The sequence below is a fragment of the Acanthaster planci genome, linkage group LG15 (genome assembly GCF_054643075.1).
Source record: "Acanthaster planci isolate LZ-2023a linkage group LG15, COTS_SCS, whole genome shotgun sequence".
NCBI classification, from domain to species: Eukaryota; Metazoa; Echinodermata; class Asteroidea; order Valvatida; family Acanthasteridae; genus Acanthaster; species Acanthaster planci.
The window spans coordinates 2997119-3021044 of NC_141791.1; the positions used below are offsets into that span (position 1 = coordinate 2997119).

Genomic DNA, 23926 nt, shown 5'->3' on the forward strand with positions numbered 1-23926 from the left:
GGAAGGCCTAGGGGCTGGAAGTCTGGGAGCTGATAGGAAGGGTAGAGTGGATGGCTGAGGGCTTAGGACTATCAGTATTAGAGCTCTGAGGCTTCCATTAGGTTGAAGGACATAGCTTCTTAATGTTCCATATTGCTATTGAGTATGTTGTAGCCCTTATAAGATTGAGACTAAAAGGCTCCAAGAGGGAACTTTATATAAGGAGCTTGGAAGATGTTTAAGACTGGGAGGGCTTTCATGTAGGATGAGGCTGTAATTTAAAATCTAAAGATGGAAACAGATGTACCTTAAATTCTGGTGGTGTAAAATGGTCCAGATTAGGAGAAGGATGAAGTGGCAAAGTACTACAGTTTTACAAATAGATATACACGTACAAACAAGTTGTTCTGCTGGTTTAAATTAATGAGCATTTATTTCACTTGCAAATAGACATTAACTGGTTAAAGCAATAAATGGTGATTGTTTTACATACACACAAAGCATTTTTGCAAGGTGATATTTTCAAATGAAACAAATTTCATGTCGAAAAGGTCCTTAGAATACACTAAAAAGTGTTAAGTGAAAAATATTGTTTTAGACAATTTGGGAAACAGAATTGGTTAAAATGTAAACATTTTGGCTGCTACTTTTATAACTAAAAAAAATAAATAAACAAAATAAAAACTGTTTAAATCAAATATTTCTTTTGTGCAGAGTAAAACCCCTAGAATGTTTTCAAAAATTACATTTTTGCAGTAATGACCTTTCAGCACTGAGCCAACACTTTGCGACTTGCATTTTGGTGATAATTTTAAGTGACAGACTTTTTACTAATGCTCTGGCAACGTGGATGTTCAACTCGAAAAATACAAAATGCACAAGAAAAAACTTATGAAGATGAACAAGGAAATTGACTGGAGTGGGATTTGAACCTGCGACCTCTGGAACACCGTACCAGTGCTCTATCAACTGAGCTATTCATCAGTATGTCGGTTCTTATTTGTCAACATCTCTGTTCGGGGTGCGAACTTGTTAAAAGTGAGGTTCAGAACAGCCACTGGGTTGACTGAACAGTACTGGTATTTTGGCTGCCTAAATGGGAATACCTTTCGACTTTTAAAAGCATGCAATAGTTACAAGTTTTTAGTCCTCAAAAGAAGTAGTGTCAAAGTGTCTAGAATCCAAATAGTGTTTATTTTAAATGTAAACATGAATGTTTTTAAATGTGCATTAATATGAGTTAATGCATTATGATGAAAATAAATTAAATTTGAACAATAGTCTTTCTTCAAAAGCAAACTGACCAATTGTCTGTTCAATTTACAGAGTAAGTCATGAATAATTTGGATCTAAGTACAGTACAACGTCACTATATTGAACAATTCAGTACATGGAACATGAATCTTGGCTCCCAAATTTTTTGTGCACTTTTACTGAACATCGCAAATTTGCTTTAAATTAAAGAAAAAAATTTAGGACTGATGACAGTGACTCAAAAGTTAAGATGTTAATAAACTCCAAAATTGGAATGGCCATGTTATGAGCCCATAGCAAAACAAGCAGCCGCACAAGGGAATCTGTTTTATACAATCAAGAACACACACTTAACAACTGAAATTTCAGCATAGGAAATAGCACCTCTTTTGTCTGCAAACGGTATCCTCTCTGTTTTGGCAAATAGCGCCCTCTTTTGCCAGGATTTTTCCACCCTTTTTTTAATGGAAATCAGAACATTTAGATTATTAGGCCTAGAAAAACGTGACGATTGGTACAGTACCAATGAAATCGCAATAGTTGGGGAGGTATGCTACACCAAGCATTGTGTATGGACCCTGCCCTGTTCATTATAGCAGCATTGTACTGTATACCAACATACACTACTCAAAAAAATTAAAGGATCAGACATTTGTCTTTGAAAATTTCAGGCAGGTGTGTACCTCATCGACTTTACTTATAATAAACTGAAGCCTGTGTTCATGCTTGGTTGAGCACCAAAGTATGTGAGGCAATGCAAGTGGACCTCTTACCATTTTGTGGTTAGGTTTTGGAAAACTGTGAAGCTGTTTTTTTTTCAGTGTCCTGACAACCACAAATTTGATTTTTTTAAAATTAATTATCATTCTTACGGATAATCATAAAAATATGTGATTTGGGGGAAGATTTGCAAACATACATGTCAGACATTGCATTATTTTACTGAAGGAAAGTGTCTCAGCAGTTACATGTAATGTTTTCATGCTAAAATACATCTTCAAAGTGCTTCATTTCTGTGATTCTGAACCACAAATAGCGCCCTCACATTACCAGAATATACTCAAACAGTGCCCTCGCATTTACCACAATATCATTCTAACTCACTAACAGCGCCCTCGCATTACCTTGATATCATTCTAACTCATAAACAGCGCCCTCGCATTACCTTGATATCATTCTAACTCATAAACAGCGCCCTCGCATTACTGGGTTAAAACTCCAATTTTATACATTATCGGGGCCGTAAAGGACCTGGACAAGGTGCTGACCTAAGTCCTTTTTTTTTTCAGTGTCAAGAGACTTCCCTACTCTGTAGCGGAAGTTTCTTGTTTTGATGCCAGAAACTAGCCAAATTAAATGACGCTCATTTTTTGCGATGTGAATATCATTTGTTTAAATTATTAATCATTATGTATGATCCTTTGATCCTTTGAGTAGTGTACAAATGCAGACAGACTTGCTCCATCACTAAGGTGGAAGCAAGGAACTGTATCTCTGAGAAGACTGAGTCCTTTCCTTGCCTTTTTGTGAATCAATGCCTAAGATTCTGATGAGGATCCCTCATGCAATCTTGGAAACTGTTCCTCCTCAGTGATGGGGTCGAGGACTGGCATCTATCTGAGTTACTTCCTCTCCTTGACATTCTCATGAATCATCTCTGTGAAGTCTCATAGGATCTTGTCCTCCATCTTCCTTCTCTCCAGGTTGAAGGAGGCGAGGGCGCTCTTCTTATCAGCATCATGGTCTGCTTCTCCTGGGCGGACCCACGGCTTTCATATGAGGAGGTCTGGGGAAGAAATTAATCACAAAAGGAACTATAAGTTGGAGAAGAAATTGAGACCTTTCTAAAATTATAGGATCCTTGTGTCTTTTAGATTTCATCCATTTTCAGGTCAGAAAATGACTATGAGAAGAGGATTCCTTTGACACTGCTGACCCATTACATCTGAAAGCAACGTGTGATTTGCACTCTTTGTTAAAAATATTTTTCCTGACACCCCTTTAGGGTTTAGTGAATCAAAAAGTGACGTTTTTAAGCACTTAAATTATCTTTCCCTTTTCCCAACAAGTGAGGGCGCTGTTTTACAGTAATACTGTAACATCAATCAGGGAAGACCACAAACCTAAAATACGTTTAGACCAACAACAGCTCCTACAGAAATCAATGATTGATCCCAAAAGTGTTGACAGAAATATTTCAACAGTGTACACAAGTCTGTTGAGTTGGATACAAATTGGAAATTTTGGATGGTGACTGAAAATACTGTTAAGTGTAAAAGTTAAATTTTTGTCCATATTCATTGCCCACTTTCAAAAAAGCCTGAACAAATCCCCATAATGTATGTGATTTATTTTTGAAATGTTTTGGAAACACAATTCTCTATCAGATAAAACTTGAGAAAATATGTTAAATTTGCTTTTCAAAATATTCCCCAAACAAGGATGTCAGAATGTCTGAATTTTACATAATGTGCACCTTCGCTTCTACTAATGGCTTTTAATTAACCCTAACCCTCCTCAATCCTTCACCTGTTGGAGGACTGAGGAGTGTTAGGGTTAATAATGGGCAATATTATGAGGAAGAAATATTGAACTGTGCCGGGTTAGAATTTTGATAAAAAGACCCACAGGGCCAAATAATATTTGATGGGCAATTGCCACAGTTGCCCCCACTCCATCTTCTTTGATGTAGAGCAGTGCTGCACAGCAAATCATGAAACCCGAGGCGACCTGGCAGCCATTTGCTCATAGTTATTAAAAATTGAGATTTTCCTTCAATTATGCCCCAGCTGTTGTCCGTCTAAAGGTTTTTTGTCTACGATTATATGCTTCATTTCATGAGTTTTACCATGAAAAGTTTGAAACCCAAAGTACTCCTTGAACATGTCTCAGGAAATGTGGACCATTGATCAGTGGTGAGGAAAAGGAACTTTGGACCAGGAAAATGTGAACAATTCCAGTATAGTGGGTGTATTCAACTAGCTTGCTCTGGTTACAAGGGTTTAACCTCATCCCTGTCGTCTTGCTTGGTTGACACAATGCACACAACCATCCCTAGGTCAGGGTTGCCCTAACAGCTAGCCACAAGCACCCAAGGGTGGATCCTGGACCCAATTTTCTAGGGAGGAGGGGGGGGACAAACTTGATTCTGGGGACCTGTTTCTTTTTTATTTTTAAAGTTGTTTGAGGGGTAAGGCTACATTTCCACTTTTCCTAAAATGGGAAATTAAATAGACCAAAAAGATCCTTTCACTTTTTCAAATGAAAACAATTTTTGCTCCTTTTTTGGTCATGACCAAACTGGCCCCTCCCCCTTTCCCGGATTCATCCTTGCAGAAAGCCAGCAATGATATGAAACAGAGAACTCTTACCTGTGCTACTTATGACGTAACCTGCGTCTTCACTTTGGAGATTTCATCAGTCAGTCCACTCGCACCATGACACAAGCTAGCCTCGGCGTTCATGTAGGCAGCCATTTGGCCTTCCCAAATCTAAACACAGGGAAAAATGACAAAAAAAAAAAGACAAGGTTACCTACAAAGGTTTTTCAGTCACACTGTAATAAGTTTTTCCCCAAATGAGCAAAACATCCACGTTTCAACCCACCACCACATAGACTCTCATTGTGGGTTGCTGTTAAATCCATAAAACCTTACAGTCCTGGGGAGTGAAGGGTGTAACAGGCTGGGTGGAGTCAGGGCCCTATTTCATGGGGCTTCTTAACACCGAAGAAAAACCGTGCTAACTTAAGCAGAAAAATATGCTCACCTTGAGCACTATTTCATGGCGGTGCTCAGGGTGATTGTGCTAATGGTTGCGTGCAGATAGAGATTTCTGTTGTATCACCAAATTTAAGCAAACCTTTCCTCCAAGGTTAGGACGCATTTGGTTGTACTAACTGTTTACAGTATGCATGAAATACGCAGAGCCTCTGTAAGCGTGAAATCGCATGCTATGCAGCGACGAGAAATTGGGCCCTGATTGTTACAAGGTTCCCAAGAAATCTGACAATTCAGTGACCTTTCCTGCACTTTCCAGAACTAAAATATGACAGTTTCCGTGGCATTTAATGCCACTCTGCAGTGAAAATTTGTTTGGTATAATAAACAGGAAGATTGCCATAGCCACTATCCATGACCACCATCAAACCTCAGAGTAATTTTCCATGAGTATTCCATGACTTTCCAGGACAACTTTTTCCCAGGATTTTCAGTGACTGTGGGAACCCCGTACAAGGACAAATGGGTTGAAAGTACTGGACAGTCTACCATTTGCAGTTATCCAAAAGGTATCCAAATTTGTTGTTGAAAAGCAGACTTGGTTTAGACAGAGGACTAAATTCAGTGAGAACCTGTTCTTTCTGGCAAACGGTCATCATGAAGAAACAATGATTTCAAGCAGGTACCTTCTCAAATTTGTGGAAAGTCACTATTAGAAATGCATGCAGGCATTGACACAATGCAGAGACACTAGCAGTTTCTATAATTCATCAGTTCAGGGGGTGACAAGGTGTAGCTGCATTCGACTGAATATGAGAACGTTTCCCAGATGCTGAATTCAGGCACAACTTAAAATACTCAGCAACTTTTGATCTGAAATCTAAGTCCCAGAATAGTTTTCTCAGAGTATGGAGCATTCACTATTAAACTGAAACTTCATCAGGTTCGTTCTTGTGTTCCCTTCTTTCGATTTTGAGTAATTTTGTTGCTTCAAAGGAAAATAATCCGCAAAAGACAAATGCTGGACTGCACCTTTAAACAAATTGTTACAATAACCAAAATCATGACTACTGTTGTCATAACACAAGTGATGACTTACTTTACCGGGGCAGTGATGCCAGAAGATGAGCCCACAAGTAGGGGACCAGCCACGCCGCTATCACTTTACTCTATCAGGGTAGTGATGCGAGAAGATGAGCCCACAAGCAGGGGACCAACCGTGCTGCTATCGCCTTACTCTATCAGGGTAGTGATATGATGCCAGAAGATGAGCCCACAGGCAGGGGACCAACCACGCTGCTATCACCTTACTCTATCAGGCCTGTGATGCCAAAAGATGAGTCCACAAGCAGGGGACCAACCACGCTGCTATCACCTTTGACACCTGGTAAAGTATGGTAACCAAAATGAAACGATGGATGCTTAACAGACGGAACCACACAGGCCTCACTGAGCTCCTCCCCAACCGCCCGCCTGACGTAAACTCGTCCATCAGACTGAAACAGCTGAAACCTGGACTCGTCGCTCCAGATCACTTTGGTCCAGTCTATCTGCTGCAGTCCAGTTCAGGTGGTCACGGGCCCAGTCTAAGCGGTCTCTTCTGTGGGCCTCAGGTGTGGCTTGGGTCGTGCCACTCTACCATGCAAACCAGCTTCCTTAAGCCGCCGGGAGGCCGTGCTCCGATGAACTTTGACCCACCTAAGACGTGGCGAGATCGACCGCCAGTTCGGGGGCAGTCAAGAAACGGTTGCGCCGGGAGGTCCAGACAATGTGGCGGTTGTCTTGTGCTGAAGTGGCTCTTGGCCGACCAGACCTCGGCAGGGTAGCCATAGATCCTTAGATCCATAGACCCACAGCACCTGTGTGGAGCATGATACATTACATGCATATTAATGTTATTCAAATTCAATTTCAGTGGTTCCTTGTTCGTCTGTCACGCAATGTATGGCAGGAACCAGTGTTGTTTGGTACAGTGTATACCAGGGCTGTTTTCCAATACTCAACTTCGGCTCCATCTCAGGCTTAAACTGTTTTTTTTTTTACTAGCTGACTTTGAAGCTGTAAGTATAGTAATCAGTCTTATAGTGCCACAGAACATCAAATAAGATGCAAAAAAGCCAAAAGTTACAGTAGGTCTAATCCAATGTAATATAAACGCTTCAGGCCCAATCAGGGATTGGGTTTGGGAACGAAGCCTGAGACGCAGACGAAGTTGAGTATTGGAAAACGGCCCAGAGCGCCTGTCGGGGGTGCAGTGTCCCAATTCAAGGAAAATTCTGCGCCAGGCCGAGGCGCAGAAAAAGTACCCCCAGAGATTGTTTCGAAAAGAGGGATCTGTTTGGGCCAAGAAATGGTGGAATTGTGTCAGTATGGCCCAGGATCATCTCTGTAGATTCAGGGGCACCCATCTGGGGGCAAAGCAGACAAAAATGGGACTGAAAATTAGTCAGAAGAGCCCCAGGAAGGTGAGGGATGTCATTTGAAAAATGGCTGCTGGGAGGGCTTGGCAACATTCACTTTTTGGGGGGTGAGTTTGTTTTGGGCGGATAATTAAAAAATTCATTGGTTAACCCACTAAAAATTGAAAATCAAATGAAATCTGAAGGATCAAACAACACATTGATTTTTGTTTGAGAGGCCTCAGGGACTTCAGTTGCCTGCCATGGGGCTCCAAACTTGGTTGATTTTACACTATTTTCAATGGAGCTTGAATTAGTTCAGTGCACCCTCGGGTGCCTTGAAATCCGACGCACGGAGCGCTGCTTCCGTTTTCAAAATGGCGCCGCCCGTGGTCAGCACGGTAAATACTACAGGCCGGGTTTTTCAAGGCGCCATATATCGAAAAAAATACGGTTTGGGAAAGCTTTAGGGAGCTCATATAAAAGTCCAAACTCTGAGGAATACGCCAGTGTAAGTAAAATTGTCGAGTCATTCTCATTTCGGAAGATATTTGGATTCAAAATTTGTGCCAATCCTGCAGTTTGGATTTCAGGCATTTTAAGACATGCCATGAAGTAGGGCTGTGATGGCGACGGATAAGAGACAGATTGTAAAACTAAAAGAGTACAGCTATGGAGAAAGGACAGCCTGTGGGACTAGGGATTCCCTAGCCCCTCTAGTGTGGCACAGACTCTCACTCCCGATCCATCCTTAAAGTGAGAGTCCGTGCCACATTAGTGGGGCTAGGAGGCCTAGTGTTACAGCTGCACGAGAGCACGTCATCACACCTAACGACTTGCTTGGGAGGGATGAACACTTTGAAAGCGATTCCTCACAGACTAATTTCTTACATGTTGAAAGTCGCGAAAATTAACGTATTAAAAGAACCAATCCATACCGTCACTCAATAATATGTGCCATCGCACCCACGAGCAGTGTGTCAGCTGTCCATGCACAATCGGTCTGCATACAAAATACCCGCGGGTTAATGGTTTCCGATGCAGCATGAGTTTTGCGTAGTGACGTCATGCACGGAAGTGCCTGGCTTGCTAAGGGTGTTTACGAAACGAGTGGCTCAGGCTTAGTCTTCGCTGGTTCCAGCCATTTGAGGAGACTCTGACCATGCCGACTGGAACCAGTGAGGCTAAAGGCTAAGCCCAAGCCATCCGTTTCGAAAACGCCCACCACTTGCGTTTGCGCGTCGCGGGATCCCACACTGAATCGCTGAAGGTCAGAGTTAAGTATGGAAACGAGGTACATAAAAAATAGATTCAAAGTTATTATAATCCCCTCAATTTTTTTTCTTTTTTTTCGTATTGGGGGGAAAATGGTGGTTGGGGCAAACACAAAGACCTCAAAATTAAAAGGGAAAAATGATTAAGAAGTGAGGAAGAGATTAATGGCAAAATATGTATCAAAATTTACCACACTCATGCACCTTTCCCTTTACGAAAATATCCAGAACGAGGACGATTTGGTTCCTTTGAGTTGAAGGAATGTGAGTTATTTCATTTTCCATTCTTTCATCAAAACCAAGTAACTTGACAAATAACCAAGTGAAATTCGTAATAACAGCAAAGATCGCAACCTGAAAAGTTAAGACCTTGTAACTAGATAAGTTTAATTTCATTCACTGAAATTACAATTTTCATACTTTATTATTTACTTATAAATCATGGCACATTATTAAGATGTTTGGCATGTTGCGCTGGTTGTTTTTTTTAAGTCTAACTTTGTCATTGGGGATCTTTACCCTTCCATACACGGATGCCCTTTTTACTGACCGTAAGGATGGCTGCCACGCACACCCCTTATTTCAGGGAACAAATTCTGCCACAATATGACCCGAAACAGCAAACTAACACGGAATACACAGGCATTTCTGACTCAATCACTGAATCCCCCCGAGGAAATGTCGAACTTGTTTACTCTGCTGGCAAATGTAATTGTGTTGTTCGATGACAGCGGGATGCAGTAACCGTAGGAACTTCTTTCGTTACATGAGCAAACAAAACAAGCCAACATTTGACCGCAGCGTGAACTACTATTAAGGCTCAAGCAATCTCCTTATGGACACAAAAATGATTGTGAAATGTTTAAAAAAAGGTCAAGATCTTACAAGTACAGTGTGTTAAGCACAATTACTTCCAAACAAATTGAATTAATTTAAAACAGTTATGGTCTTTCATTTTCACCATTATTCTTGGTTACAGTTAAATTATGAATGTCCAGATTATCACGTTTTGGTATGAAATGTCCATTTTGGATGACTGAGAGTGACTCTTAAACACAGGGTTATACACATCACTTCTTTTGCACGGAAGGAACCACTAAACCACAGGTATGTCACAGCTAGTCTTCACGTATCGCTGTCATCACTCTGCCTAGTAGTCATCTTGTTGGAAAAGTCCGTCAAATTTAGCCTGATTTTTAGAAATTCGATTTAATATAGAATGCCTCTATTTAATTGTTTGAAAGGTCATTCAAAAACTCCTGGTGAGTAGCCTTATCTTTTAGAATTGACAAGAAATCCTTATGCTCTGAAAAATATCTGTCCGACTGCCCATCAAAGGGTCTACCTCGTGGTTTTTTCTTGCTTTATTCTTCATCCATACCCTGATGACGTACTTGATGACGTCATTTTTTCACACCACATCTCTCCATGGCTCCCACCGCCTCTTTTCACAAGTCTAATAAAGTCGACACTGTCTTCCAATTCTGAAATGAAGTTATCTTAAGATCTTCGGCGCGCAGGTTCAATACCACAGCCTCCTCTTTTTGATTCAGTTCCACGGCTTTCTATTTCTGATTTTCAAATCTACGCTATTTAAAATCAGGTTAAGAATTATACACCTCAGAATTGTCAAAGTGAATGCTTCAGGATCATCGGGCAAGTGTAGGGTTTGACTGCAAAATAGCGTTCATGCCGAGTCTTGGAAGAATGTTCTTCGTGTGACAAGAAAGAAATCTAAGCATTACACTTTAATGTATAACCACTCATTTGCTCGTTTCATCATGGCCAAAACTCGACCTTCAGCCCAAAACATACTTAAGACAGACAATAAACCCCACAACGGCGAGCACTCCGATCACCGCCGCCAAACCACGGCTACATTTCACGCTGTTGCGAGCGCCCTCATTGTGGCTAGTTTCTCCACCGCCAGCTCCGACGTAAGCGCTATCAACACCACTGTATTCTCTTTGGTAGCCGTCGCTCCTGTTACTATCACTATGATCATGACGTCGAAGTAAGTCATCCTGTTCCATGTAGCCACCGAACCGACCGTCTTCACTATCGTCTTCCCAGTCACTTTCCTCACCGTGGTCACGATCTACAAGGCTCCACTGCAGGCTCGCAGCAAACAGCCAACCATCTTCTTGCCGCTGCGCGATTTCCCAAGCCCTGTCTCCTATCTCATCTCCTATCGACACCAGTGTCTGGCGGGAGTCTCGCTGCCTCGCTGCCTCCGACGCTGATTTTGCTGTTTTCTTTTTAATTGTCTCTATCATGCTTTTCAATTCGAAATTAGTAGGCAGGTTGGCCACATTCCCTGGAATATAAATTTCTTGTCTACACAGTGGACAACAAACGATGCCATCCAACGACTCAGCCACACACCTCTCGAGGCAATTTTCGCAGAAACTGTGCAGGCACTCCAAAATCTTTGGATTCGTGTACAACTCGCAACATATTCGACATTGAAGATGCTCCTCGCTAAACTCGCTCAGGCTCGAATGATCAACTGCCCCCTCTGCCATCACCCGTTACCTAGGAAAGGAACAGTTATAAAGATGATTCAACAAGTGAATGATTGACAACTTGTACGAGATTTTAAAAAGTCATCAATTTTTTTACTTTATCGCAAAAGCTGCATTCAGAATTTTGCAGTTATAGCAAGCTTCCAACATGATCACGAAAACTGCCCGTGCGGCACCATCATTTTTCAAAAAAAATTGTCAAATACTTATCTAACCAATTTCAAACATGCTTACCATGGATTAAATTAATCACATGTAAACAATAAATTCGTTTTCAAACTGTTTCACGGTTCACCAACCATTTAAAACACTTTTCCTAACAACATTATTGTTTTTAATTAAACCGCGAAATAGTAACGTCATGCAAATTTGCAGTTGAAAAATAATAGCCAAAATGTACAAAATCATGGTCTACAATATATCACGATGTTAAGTGTGTTTACTTTTATAAACCACAGAGTTTAGTTTTTGTCGTTTGAATTCCACAACTTTGTCCTAAGTTTTCATCATTCCTAGGCCATTTAAATTGTTAGGTTCACATCTGATATTTAAAATGTATTATTCTTTCTTTTGTTTGCTCAACTTAACCTTAGCTAGTGATGCGTAACGTATGGCACGTATGCATAAGCAGAATACATCAAGCAACGGGCTCTTGTCAACAACAGTAAAAATTTATCTTTTAAATATGAACGAAATCTACGCCCTGACCTAACATAGTTGCTGGTTGCTGACTGTTAAAGCACGTTTATACACGAATTCATGCTAATTCATACGTCATCGCTATAATAATATCGGACGTCACTTTGGATGCGAAGAAGTCGAAATCTGAATAACTCTCTTGCGATTTTCAGTCTGAGTGATGTGAACCTCACAATTTATTTTAAATGGCCTGATTTATGAACGCGAATCTCAACAGCATTACCGGTGTTCCCACGGTTTGCAGATTATGCCAATACAACAGTAAACCGTCAAACAGTTTTGAATACAAATTTAATGCTTACATTATATTTGAGTTAACAAGGGTAAAACATGGTTACAGTTGCTAAATATTATTTGACAATCAGGGCCAATGACAGCCAAGCTTTGGGAGAAATATTGCTTTGTACACAACTTTCTGATGTTTTAACCGTATGCCATGTTTTGGTGTGGAAAATTGCTTGAAAATTGTGACTCATTTTATTCTTCAAAAAAGGAAATTCAAACACACTGAAAATTCATCTCGTGGCAAACAACAATTTTCTACAAGATGATGCCATCATCATATCTTTTCCAGTAATTATTGTCCGAAATGGGCTTCCAGAGCTACGACTAGGTCTACTGTCTCCGCGTCTCCACGCATTTCCAATGGAGCAAAGACCTAGACAAGCTTTAGACAACAGATTTGGATGCAGCCTGAACTTCGACAGAGCCAGACTCAGCTGTACGTGTTTGACCTCAAATTAAGATGGCTGCGCGCAAGAGAATCTTTGGTGATCAGCTCGTTGGATCATTCCAGATTTCGCTTAAATATAACAAAAAAGGCAATTTGATAAGGAGCCTGAAATTACAAATAAAAACATGGCCGGTCACTTAAAGTAATGTTCCTGATTGTGAATTGTATGCACAAATATTTAGGAAAATGATTAAAATTGCTACTTTTGCACGATTACAGAAATTTTCAGAGGGATCGTCCACTGGAATACCTACTTGAAAACCTATGGTAAGCTATACTGTGATAAGCGTTCCATGTTTCGATTGTGAAGGCAGACTTGAGACTCAAATAGGCCAATCGTACGTACCTTGTTTCGGCTGCAGTGGAAGAATGTTTAAAATTCCCAGATCATCAACTCCAAAACACAAATGCTCCCGCCAGTGCCGACGTTAGGTGCCAACATCCACGACCCGCTACAAACTCAGCTTACAAAGGGCAATTTGCATTGGTCCCGTCCACCATGAAATTCCTGACTTCGGTGTCAACTCAAAGACTGTGGGTATGGAACGTGGAACATAAGCTGCATTTTCTGCACTGCGTCTATTCACTGCCCCCAACCTGCGATTTGCATATGAACACAGCCCAATAATGTAATTTGATTTCACCCCGCCACGTACGTAAGCGCATACCATATACTATTGCGTGCAACTGGGGAATCCCCCTTCGTTGCCACTGATCGAAGGCTGGAAGTAATGAACCATGAACCTCGCATAAACTTGAACCTTTTCCATGCTACTGGCAGTCAACTCCATACTATGTGTGGCCTTTGTTGAAAGCACGGAGTTGGTATCACAAGGGACTCAGGTTTAGCATAATTCTCCCACAAACTTTTCCCTTTCATTTTACGAGGTTCAATGTGTTTCAATGTTCAATGTGGGTGTACATCTATATTGTACGAACATTGTGTACATAGCTTACCATTGAATTTGGTCATAGCTAGTTGTTGTGTCTGGGCTTGTAAAAGACAACGTGCAGGTTCCAAGAGAAAGGGATCTGGTTCTCAGCTTCCCAAGTGCAGACAGCAGCGAATCGAACGGGTACAGTGCCGGTACATGTATATTGAACGTCAATACATGTTTTTAGAAATGCACAGGTTGTCTCCAAGAACACTAACAATGTAGCTTATACTACTTATGATGGAAGGGGGGCATACTAAGAAACGGCGATCTCCTGCGCATAGGAAAAAATACGATTATAAAGTCTTTTTACAGAGCATTAAAAAATTACACTTATTTTAGAAACTAATAGCAAACACGATTTAATGGGATTTTCTGAAGAACGAAACTGACAAAGCCAGAAAACCCGAGAGATAATGATCATCAAAATCGCACCCCTGTACATTTTCAATGGCCCGCTCACACTTCTTGCCGCCAAGGCCATTTATGATGCGCATGCGAGCATTATGAATTTACTGGTGAAAAGGTCTCAAGTTGCCGTCCCATTCCCACACCACGTTCAATAGATTCATCAAGGTCGAAATGCCACAAATTGTACCATTTTTCCGTTCTGAATGCTCTGTAGGGATGGAGGGTAACCTGTTGTACTGCTTGTCCTGGAAACTTTCACTGCCCAAACCCATTTCATTCCAGATACTCCCGTCGCTGTAAAACACGCTTACAACAGACTAACTCTCGTGACTAGCGAATTCATGTACATGTTGTGAATTTTAATGGTAATTATAAATTTGAAATAAAAACATTAACTATGTAAGGACACAAGAGGGCAATACCTCGTGCGAGACACCAAAATTCAAATAAAGTCTGCTTTGGTTTTGGTACTTAGTGAAATTACGGAGAGAAGAAGCTAGGAAAAAACTCTGCGCTATTTTTCAAAATCTGACAAAAAGGTATGTGTCTGACAGTTGTCGTAAACCTAGCAACTTTAATCGGTGCAGAAAAATCCATTTTAAAAATGTAAAAGTAGTTTGATAGAACTGTGCAAAGTTAACCACTTAGGAGTAAGTGTACACTCGTTTAAGGCCAAAAAACATAAGTCACCGGTTTCTGGTCAGGAGTTGGCTCCAAAAGTGGTGCGGCGACGCCGCTTTTTTTACCCTCACTTTTTTGGGGAAACCTTTTAACAACTTAAGTAAAAACCGCTTAAAAACCAAGACTCTTCCACTCTGGATGTTGATTACCTCTTCTCTTTCATTTCTGATCAACTTAACGTCAGTTTGTTAGTTTTATGTTTGGAAATTTTGCGGGAATGTAAACGTCTGACCGCATTCGTTTTGGTTGCAAAAGTTTTATTTTGTTGGGGTTTGTGGTTTAGTTTCTAGAATGTCCAATGGTTGACTGGTGTGGTACTTTGTGCTGGTATTCAACAATGATTGTCGACAGTGAATAAAAACGGCCTATTTTCTTGGCCTTCTAGACTCGTCATTTCCTCCTGTCAGTCCTAAAATATTCAGGCACAATTAGATTTTCTTAATACTACGCATACACATTAATGATTTCTGTCATTGCTTTATAATTGTAACAAATATATAAAGGCATATATAAACCGTGCGTTTACAGCAAAACTAAGCATACTTCAATGCAAAAATACATTCAACTTTCAGTTATATTGAGGCAGGAGTGACCCCATACGTTGGTAAAACTTCTCCAATTTGATACATAGTTTTTCTTTACATCTGTTTACTTGAGTTGACATGCCAATTATGTCCCATCAATAATGTGGTTCAGTGACACAAAGTGATCATTTTCCATCTCAAAGGCCTAGTTTTCGACAGCCAACATGCGGAAGAGAGGGAAAATGACCTTCGTCTTGCATCCAGCTTTTAGGTTTCTTTTTAATGTTCTTGTACATATCCTGGGAGTAATTCTCCTCATACCTTTCACCATCTTCCCCATCATCAATGTCAGCATAATCATCACCACCACCACCGTAATCCCCATTTTCCCCATCCTCGCCACCTTCCTCACCATCTGCATCCTCAAAATCCCCATCATCCAAATCAGCATTGTCATCCTCTTCTTCACCATCACCCAAACTGTCACCGTGGTTACCCACATCAGTATCACTGTCATCCTCGCCATACTGATCGTCCTCACAACCAGCCTGCTCATCCTCACTACCATGGTCATCACCATCGTCATCTTCACCATCAAGGGTAGTGCCACCCACAAGTACTCCCAGGTTGAATTTCCAAGGATTTTTAACTGAGGGACGAAACTCCAATGCCAGGGGCGAAATGGACTCAACAATTTGGGTACAACAGTAGTTTTCATCAGCAAAGATGCCAGCCTTCAATTCCTGGTACTTTTTCAGAAAGTCATAGTCATTGCCTATCTTGGCTAGCAATTTAGAGTCATTGCTGATTTGATGCAAATCTTCCATAATTGAGGACAGGTGCTTGGAGCGTCTAGCAAACAAATTCGTCCGGTCCTTCTGGATTTGATCCAGCTCATCCACGATGCACTGCTTGGCGGCAGTAATTCGTGCAATTTCTTCCTTAACTCTGTCAGCTATGTCTTTCCTTATCTTCACCAATGTTGTGTTAAAGTCTTGCTTCATTTTTTCGATTGTCTCCTGTGCTGTGGCAACAGCTTCTGAGGCTTTGTCGAACTGTATCGTGCGTTCTATCACCGACTGCTTCAGTTCCTCCACCGTCTCCCCAACCTCCCCTGCATCGTGACTGCAGTGAGATTCTCGCAGACACGAGAAGCAAATCAGTTCATGGCAGGTACAACAGAAGATGTAGCATTTTTTGCCAGCATGCTTGACGCACGTTGGCTCAGCTTGCACATCTTCTTTGCCGACTGCCTCTATCATGCCTGCCAGTTTGAAATCTGAACGAAGGCTGTTTACGGTACCACTTGGAGTATGAGTTTCCTCCCTACAAATCGGACACATTATGTAACGCACAACAACGCGTGAACCATGGCACCTGAAAAGGCAATCCTCACAGAAACTGTGTAGGCAGTTTAGAATTTTGGGATTCTTGAACAAATCTTGGCATATTGAACACTGGAGATGTTCTTCACTAAACTTCCTCAGATTCGAGCGATAAATTCCTCCCTCTGCCATCACTGTGCCCAAGAAACTGTCTCTCCTGAAAAAGTAAAAAATACATTTACCTGGTGAAAATAAGCTTCTGCTATAAACGAACTTCAAAGCAGCAACACAGATCAGAAACCTTCCTTTGCAAAACGCAACACTGTATATAAAATCCATTGACTCTAAATGACTGACACATGACAAACCACAAACCCCCTGGGCTATGTTTAAAAACAGATTGAGCTTTTTAAATCTTCCTCAGCATAGAGTATGCACCAGAGAATATACAATTATAACGAGTTTGAGTCGTGGTTAGTTTAAAAAAAAATTAACAGGTAGCACCAGCAAGTTAGAAAATCGGCCCCAATTTCCCTACACTGGAGTAATAATTTCAGCTGCATACCCTCAATTTCACTCACGAGGAGCTTAAGATCCAATTTTATGAGCTATGATGCATACTTGATGAGCTTATAAGGCTTTATTTTGGCAATGTTCATACCGACCCTCATGACGTGTGTAGGAAAATAAGTCCACAATTTACACATAGGCTTACCGGATGTAACTCACAGCGAAAGTTATAGCTTCACGCGGATCACGACTGCCAACGTTGGCGGTACCGTCGAAGAGTTCACTGCATCACTGACTTTGTGGACGCTTCAGTACATATAGCCGTTGTTTTGGTCCAATTCTCACGCACCATAACAATCCACGAACGGAGTTTGTACGTTCTTGTCGTACGGCACATTCGCTTTTCTACACATTACTCATGCTGGCGCGGCCACTAGTCTCTGATTGCGTGATCGGGGATCTCGAGACCTTGTACCCACAGCTTAACTGGTACACCAATAGGGTACAGCAGCTCGGCACTGTGAGTACGAGACTGATGGGGAATCCCGTAATACGCTATCAGCATACCTCACCATGAAAGGTCAAAGGTGACGTTTCCACAACCTCAGCTATTATTGAACTTGTATGAAAATAAATTCTGCGATAAAGTTTGGCATATTTTTTCGTACCTTGGTTATAGATCCCGAGCATGAAGAAGCCTTAGCATATACAAGTACACACGGGATATAATTCTGTGGAAATTGCAAAATTTGTGATTATATTCATGCAACCTTTATTTCATCAAAACATGCGGCGATAGTATGTTATTTCTGAATGTCTGGAAAAAGTTGTTTTCTTTGTTTTTCAGAATTAAAAATCTTGTCTCATCACAGGCCTACATGCAATCCTGAGAAGTCAATATATAACCACGAATGGAAACGGCAGAAAATAATCAACACACTTTTTATTGCAATAAAACAGGTTATATCTTGAAACAAACAAATTTAAATCTAGGTAATTACCAATACCTTCTTTACACATCAAAACTACATACATGTCCATGTTGATATAATTGATACTACATGGTATATTTTAGCTATTGCAAATTTTACTTTACATCCCTAAAAGGTCATTCAGTCCCTTGACCTTTAACCCGCACAGATCAGTCTGCGGAGAAGTCAAGAACTTGAACAAAAAAAGAAGTTAAGTCAATCTTTTTACATTGTTGACAAACTCCACATCAAGTTAACGTTTATGGTTTGATATAGTTCAGCAAGATGAACACTGGAACAGAATTTCACAAGAATCTGATACAATTCAGGTTTCTTTTATAAAAAGACGTCATTTTAATTTTTCTGGCACAAACCAAACTACCTTTCATGTGGGGTACATTCAGTACACTTTTCTGATGTTGAGAATGTCATTAGGCCTATTGGCTGGTAATAATAAAAAGAATTAAACACTTTGGTTACATTTTCATCTATTTAGAAAAAAAAATAACCACAGAAAACATGATGCTTAGCCATCTGCACAACAAGTGTAAGATTCTGGAAAAAACAGTGTCGGAATTTGGGGCAGGCAGGTCTAGTTTCCCTCCTGGCCAGCTTCATAGAGCTGCTTAAGCACAAAATTTGTTTAACTGTGAGAGAACATTGCTTGACAAACAGGTTACCAGCCAAAACTATATTGTTTTAGAATGGTATTTACCTGTCTTTTGGTTAGCATGACAATCACAGAGAGTTTGAGCTGGTAACCTTTGTTTTTAAGCACGGTTTTTACACGCTTGAAACAAATTTTAAGCTTAAGCTCCTCTATGAAATTGGCCCAGAAATGCAGCTGGTGAGAGCTGAATGGGATGTGTCAATAATCCTTGGCTAAGAACAAGGCAAGGATAAAAATGATGATCTTATACCTCAGTGGCTCAGTTTTTGCTTTTTGTATGTACCCAGGGAATAATTCCCTTCCTGTGCCTCGCCATCATCGTCTTCAACACTGATGTCACTCCCACTGTAATCTTCAGAATCACCGCTACCGTCATCCTCGTCATCGGTGTACTCAAAATTTAAAGCTTCATCGACAACTGCACCTTCACCACCACCACCACCTTCACCGCTGCCACTGCCTTCACCTTCGCCATCATTACTTCCACTGTCACCTGCACCCTCACCCCTATCAGCACCTTTACCATCACCTCCACACCCACCTACACTTTTTCCACCTACATCAACGTCACAGTCCAAGTCACTACCTGCATCACTCTGAGTATCATTATCAATATCATTTTCGCTGCCACGTGACCTATCATCACAACACTGCTCGTCCTCACCACGAGTGTGCACGCTCTCTCCATCACCACTCTTATCACCTTCACCACCACGGTGAGTGTGACAAATAAGTCTACCCAGATTGAATTTCTGAGGACTTCTGGCTGACGGGGCATACTCAATGGAAAAGGGCGCAATAGATTTGACAGATTCAGTGTAACACTGATCTGTCAGCTTAGATAAGTAAGCCTTCAATTTGGGGTATTTTTTCATGAACTCGTAGTCATTGGGCATCTTCACCAGCGATTTGAACTCACCGGCAGCCCGCTGCAAATGTTTTGTGACTGAGAAGATGACTTTGGAGTTACCGTCCAATTGCTTCTCCCTGTCACTCTGGATCTCATTGAGCTCATCCAGGATGCACTGCTTAGCGGCAGTTATTCGTGCCACTTCCTCCCCAGCTCTGTCACTGACGTCTTGGCGTATTATTTCCAGTGCCATGTGAAAGTCTACCTTCGTCTGTGTGACCGTCTCCAATGCCTTGGTCATGTCTTCCAAGGACTTGTTGCACTTGATCATGTGCTCTATCGCACACTGTTTGAATTCTTCCACCGTCTCACCCACATCCCCAACTTCGTGGCTGTAGTGAGACTCTTTCATGCACGTGAAACAGATCAGCTGGTGGCAGGTTTTACAAAAAACGCAGCATTTTTTGCCGCCGTGCTTGGCGCACGTGGGGACTGTCTGCGCGTCGTCCTTGACAGCCGCCTCCACCATGCTCGCGAGCTTGAAATCAGTGGGCAGGTTCTTCACCTGACCCGGAATGAAGACTGCCTTCCGACAGATGGGACAATTTGCGGACGGCCAGGAACGGGAGCCCCAACATCTCATGAGGCACTCTTCGCAGAAGCTGTGCAGACAGGTCAGTGTCTTGGGATTCTTGTACAGGCTGTGGCATATTGCACACTGCAGATGCTCCTCGGCAAACTTCCTCAGGCTCGAGTGGCAAGTTCTCGTCTCTGCCATTGCGCACGTCCAAAAACACTGTCTGACCTGCAACAGAAAGGTTGCTATTACAGACATCAAATATTGATGGCATACCCTAACATGACATGGCCCCTAATTTTTGCCTCTAGTGCCTTGCTTAAAAATGCAGCACCTAGCAATATTTTTATCCCAGATTCCATGGTAATTAATATTTCATGAAGCTCTCAATATCTCGAGTTTACATGTTCCAATATAATAATTCTATTCTGGTCCCCCGATTTTTTTTTTTTTTTAGTGCACAATGACGCCTTTGTGCACACCGAAATAAGAAAATTTTTCCTACGTTATTCTTGTTGTGAGCTCAGTGAGTGGAATTAATGACAAGTTATCATAATTTATCAATTTTCAAGAAACTCTTATAGGCCAGGGTGGACATCTGGGACATACGCAAAATGTCTGGTAGCAACCACACCGCGCTGGTGAAAACAACTGCGACGATGGCGACACACGCCAACCAGCCAGTCTGGGGATTGGGCAACTCCATCTTTTCTTTGATCTGTTCATAAGTGTACACACGTTGCAGTTGTTTGCGAATGGCCCGGATGTCCACCCTGGCATATATATGAGATTATGAGATTTAGTGCAGGTCCAGGTCTTAGTGACTGAGGGAACATTCAGCTAAATATGTTCCCCATTTCCAGATAACATCGTTTTGGAATGTTGGACTCTGAAACCTGATGCTGAAACACGTTATTCACAAAGCGAAAGGTTCAACAGCATGTACATGTACAGCCCCACTACTAGTGTGGCACAGACACTCGCTACCGCTCCATCCTTGGTAGCGAGGGTCCGTGTCACACTAGTGAGGCTAGTACATGTAATATGTATGACTATGAACGAACTCACAGCAACAGTATTTAAATGAATGAAGTTGGAGTTTTCAATAAAGATTAAAGAGGTTCCGTGCACTGCATGATGAAAATTGAGCCAGGCTTGAGGGGAACGTCCGAGACTCAGAGCAGTGTGACCGTTAAGTTAAGCACACGTAGTGGTAGTCCTACTGTACTGACATGACTAAAGTTGAACATGTTGAATTTAAAGATTCACACTCACAGTTTGGCTGCAACAAATCACTAGTCACTACCACTGTTGTGGCCCAACCATCCAGGTCAATGGTTCACTCAAAGACACTATCCGGAACTGGCTCGCAAAATGGCTCTCTGGATGTTGGCGTAAGTTATATCGTTGTAGAAAACGGCTAAACTAGTACGAAAATATGTTACAAGAAGTTCATACCCACACTTACATGTATCAAGCACCGTACATTGGGAAATCATGCAATATCGTTCTTACGATCTTTGCACAATTGAAAGGGTCATGCTCGGCACTCTGGGTACGCAATAAGGGAATCCCCTTTCTCATACACGCGCGTACACTTGCTTTACGAGTAAGGTCAAAGGTAAAGATGCTGCTGTGTGAGCGTCATTGTACAGAAATTCACAAACAAGTTTAACTTCTCTCGTACCGTACCTCAAGTCAGGGAGCTGCACTTGTCCTAGACTTGACTCATGTTGGGATCTCGGTGATGTCTTCGTTTATGCTTTGGATATTGATGCCACGCGCGCGCGCCGATACTTGCCTCGCGCCCTCTTGTGTCCACTTATTACTTGGAGTTCAGTTCGGAAATCCGTACTTGACGAATCTGCCAACCGGCTCATATCTACCAAGAGTGGTAGCAGCCAATCACCTTGCTGTGACCGTGTTTTTACGTCGTTCATACCTGCATTATAATGACCGAGTCTGCAAGTCTGACTACTTTGATTGGTGGGAATTCCCTATACAAATTAAATAAGGGAGGGTAATCGAACGCACCCAATGCACGTAAACCTACGTGCAATGCACGTGCGCAGTTTAAACTGAAGTGACGTCACACTTACGAACCATTGCAACATATACTGAGAATGGGTTGCTCTGTAGAGGTTAAACCCTGGTGGCGCCCCGCATCCTTAATTCTAGCGCGAAAACTTAACATGACGCTCTTGCACACCCTGCAAGTCAGTCGAATGCTGCTGAATCTGTTGTCTAAAGCTCGGCCCAGGTTCGATCTCCCCAAACACGCGCGAGGACACGCCGACGGGAGACGTAGCCGTAGCCCTGGAAGCCCGTTTCCGATATTACCTAAGTCAATCATTTTTAAAGGACAAATATGACGTCAATTCACCCTTAAGTGCCTCCTTCTTCTGCAGGACTGGCAACTTCTAAATCATTTCATTTCACGAGGTGAACAACTTCAGCGGTGCTAATTAACAGTGAGGCCAGGCTAAGTGCAGTTCAAAGACGTCAGGGTGGTTTCTAAGAATAAAATAGACATTAACCCTGTAGGTAAAATTAACTGCACTCAAGACCCCCTATATAAAACAATATCAATTTTAGCTTTCAGAGTCTCTGAAATAATTACAAGGTTCCAAAAACAAAATATCCAAAAAATATTCATAATAACTTTTAGCATAGAGCAAGGAACAACCCTATGCTTTTAGAGACATTTCTCGAAAAATGACAATAATATATGTATATTTCCAAATGTGGTGACCGACCAAAAGAGAGTTTGAACCGGCATGCAATTCTGTTTAATTGAATTGAAGGTATCTGGTGCACTTCTGTATTTCACCCTGATAACGCCCCACTGTTTATTTCCCCCCTTTTCTTTGAAATATAATCAGATTAAGGTTTTTAAATTAAGCAACGTGTCCTGTTTGCAAGGACATTTAATTGCCGAGTGAAAGCCCGGACAGTTCCAAAAGTGAATTTAATTTTCCACAGTAATGAGGGTTTTCAAAGACGAGAGTGGCCCGCCGACGTCGACGCTTGACTCAAGTGGACGATTTTGAAAAATGTAACATTCTATTCTCTTTCAGTTCACCGGATAAATTCTCCGAGTGCGGTTTCGAGACAGCCACCATCCACGATGGTCGTTACCCATTCGCGTGTCAGTTTCACGCGTGTTGTTGAATTCATCAATGGCAGAAATTGAATTAGGGCTGGGTGACCGGGAACTCTCGGTTAAATGGGGGGTGCACATGACGTCGGAATAACACTGTTCACGAGGGGGAAACTCTGGAGAGGGAAAAGCTACATTAAAGCATGAATAAAGCCGGGACAAGTTCGGTTGCGGATGTACACGTATTCCTGTATCGCTCGAACGTTGTTTGCGACAAACGGTGAATTGTGCGTAAACCAATGGAAAGATCACCTTTGTACCTCAGTAAACCTTATTTTCAACTTTGATTTCACTATTTCAAAGGGTATTGTAATGCCCTTTTCGTTTTTATGCTAATTATATTTCCATATTCATGAGCAAAAGCCTTAATGTTACATTGGTTTGTACACAGAAAAGTCCTGCATTTTTGTAGAATTTTCCTGGACTAAGTTTTCTCTTTTTTTGTTGATTGTTTAATTGTTGATTGCGCATAGCAGCTATAAATCATCAATTCCTCTCCCATAAATGTTTTCAGTTAGTAAACTCTGGCTTGACAATTTGAGCAGGAATACCTATGCACCGAAATATGTCTTCCCTTGATGATTTCACAGCAATAGCGCCCTCACTTGTCTGGGAAAACATGGATAGGCCTTTTCAATGCACTTAACCAAATAGGAGTGTGTAACAGTTTTCATAATTGGGAAGAAAAGTACAAAAATGCAGAAAAATTGTGTCGAACAAAGATTCATTG

General features: G+C 41.5%; 2 protein-coding genes across 9 annotated transcripts; both read right to left on the minus strand.

Annotated features, from left to right (window-relative positions):
• Nucleotides 1-381: 381 nt before the first annotated feature.
• LOC147796594 (tripartite motif-containing protein 59-like) lies at nt 382-22079 on the minus strand. 7 transcript variants are annotated; one of them, XR_015427902.1, is made up of 4 exons: nt 21729-22072; nt 6052-6811; nt 4605-4724; nt 382-3019 (listed from the first exon to the last, which is right to left on the minus strand). XR_015427902.1 is itself a non-coding variant. In XM_087146974.1 (3 exons), exon 3 carries the CDS (start codon nt 20235-20237, stop codon nt 18861-18863), a length of 1377 nt encoding a protein of 458 aa, XP_087003100.1. In that variant the 5' UTR covers nt 20238-20264; nt 21312-21461; nt 21729-22079; the 3' UTR covers nt 17894-18860. The 7 variants fall into 7 exon arrangements, 4 of the variants coding, with proteins under 4 accessions (XP_087003100.1, XP_087003101.1, XP_087003102.1 ...); XR_015427903.1 differs by lacking the exon at nt 21729-22072 and adding an exon at nt 8290-8884 and having other exon boundaries at nt 6057-6811; XR_015427901.1 differs by lacking the exon at nt 21729-22072 and adding an exon at nt 8290-8880.
• On the minus strand, nt 13971-17448 carry LOC147796595 (tripartite motif containing 13-like). 2 transcript variants are annotated; one of them, XM_087146978.1, is made up of 2 exons: nt 17162-17448; nt 13971-16675 (listed from the first exon to the last, which is right to left on the minus strand). In XM_087146978.1, the coding sequence occupies exon 2, from the start codon at nt 16648-16650 to the stop codon at nt 15331-15333; it is 1320 nt and encodes a 439-aa protein (XP_087003104.1). In that variant the 5' UTR covers nt 16651-16675; nt 17162-17448; the 3' UTR covers nt 13971-15330. The 2 variants fall into 2 exon arrangements, with proteins under 2 accessions (XP_087003104.1, XP_087003103.1); XM_087146977.1 differs by having other exon boundaries at nt 13972-16675; nt 17174-17445.
• Nucleotides 22080-23926: the final 1847 nt, after the last annotated feature.

What these genes read in the sequence shown, in the direction of transcription:
- LOC147796595 (XM_087146978.1), bottom strand. Translation starts at nt 16,650, where the DNA reads ATGGCAGAGGGAGGAATTTATCGCTCGAATCTGAGGAAGTTTAGTGAA.
- LOC147796594 (XM_087146975.1), bottom strand. Translation starts at nt 20,237, where the DNA reads ATGGCAGAGACGAGAACTTGCCACTCGAGCCTGAGGAAGTTTGCCGAG.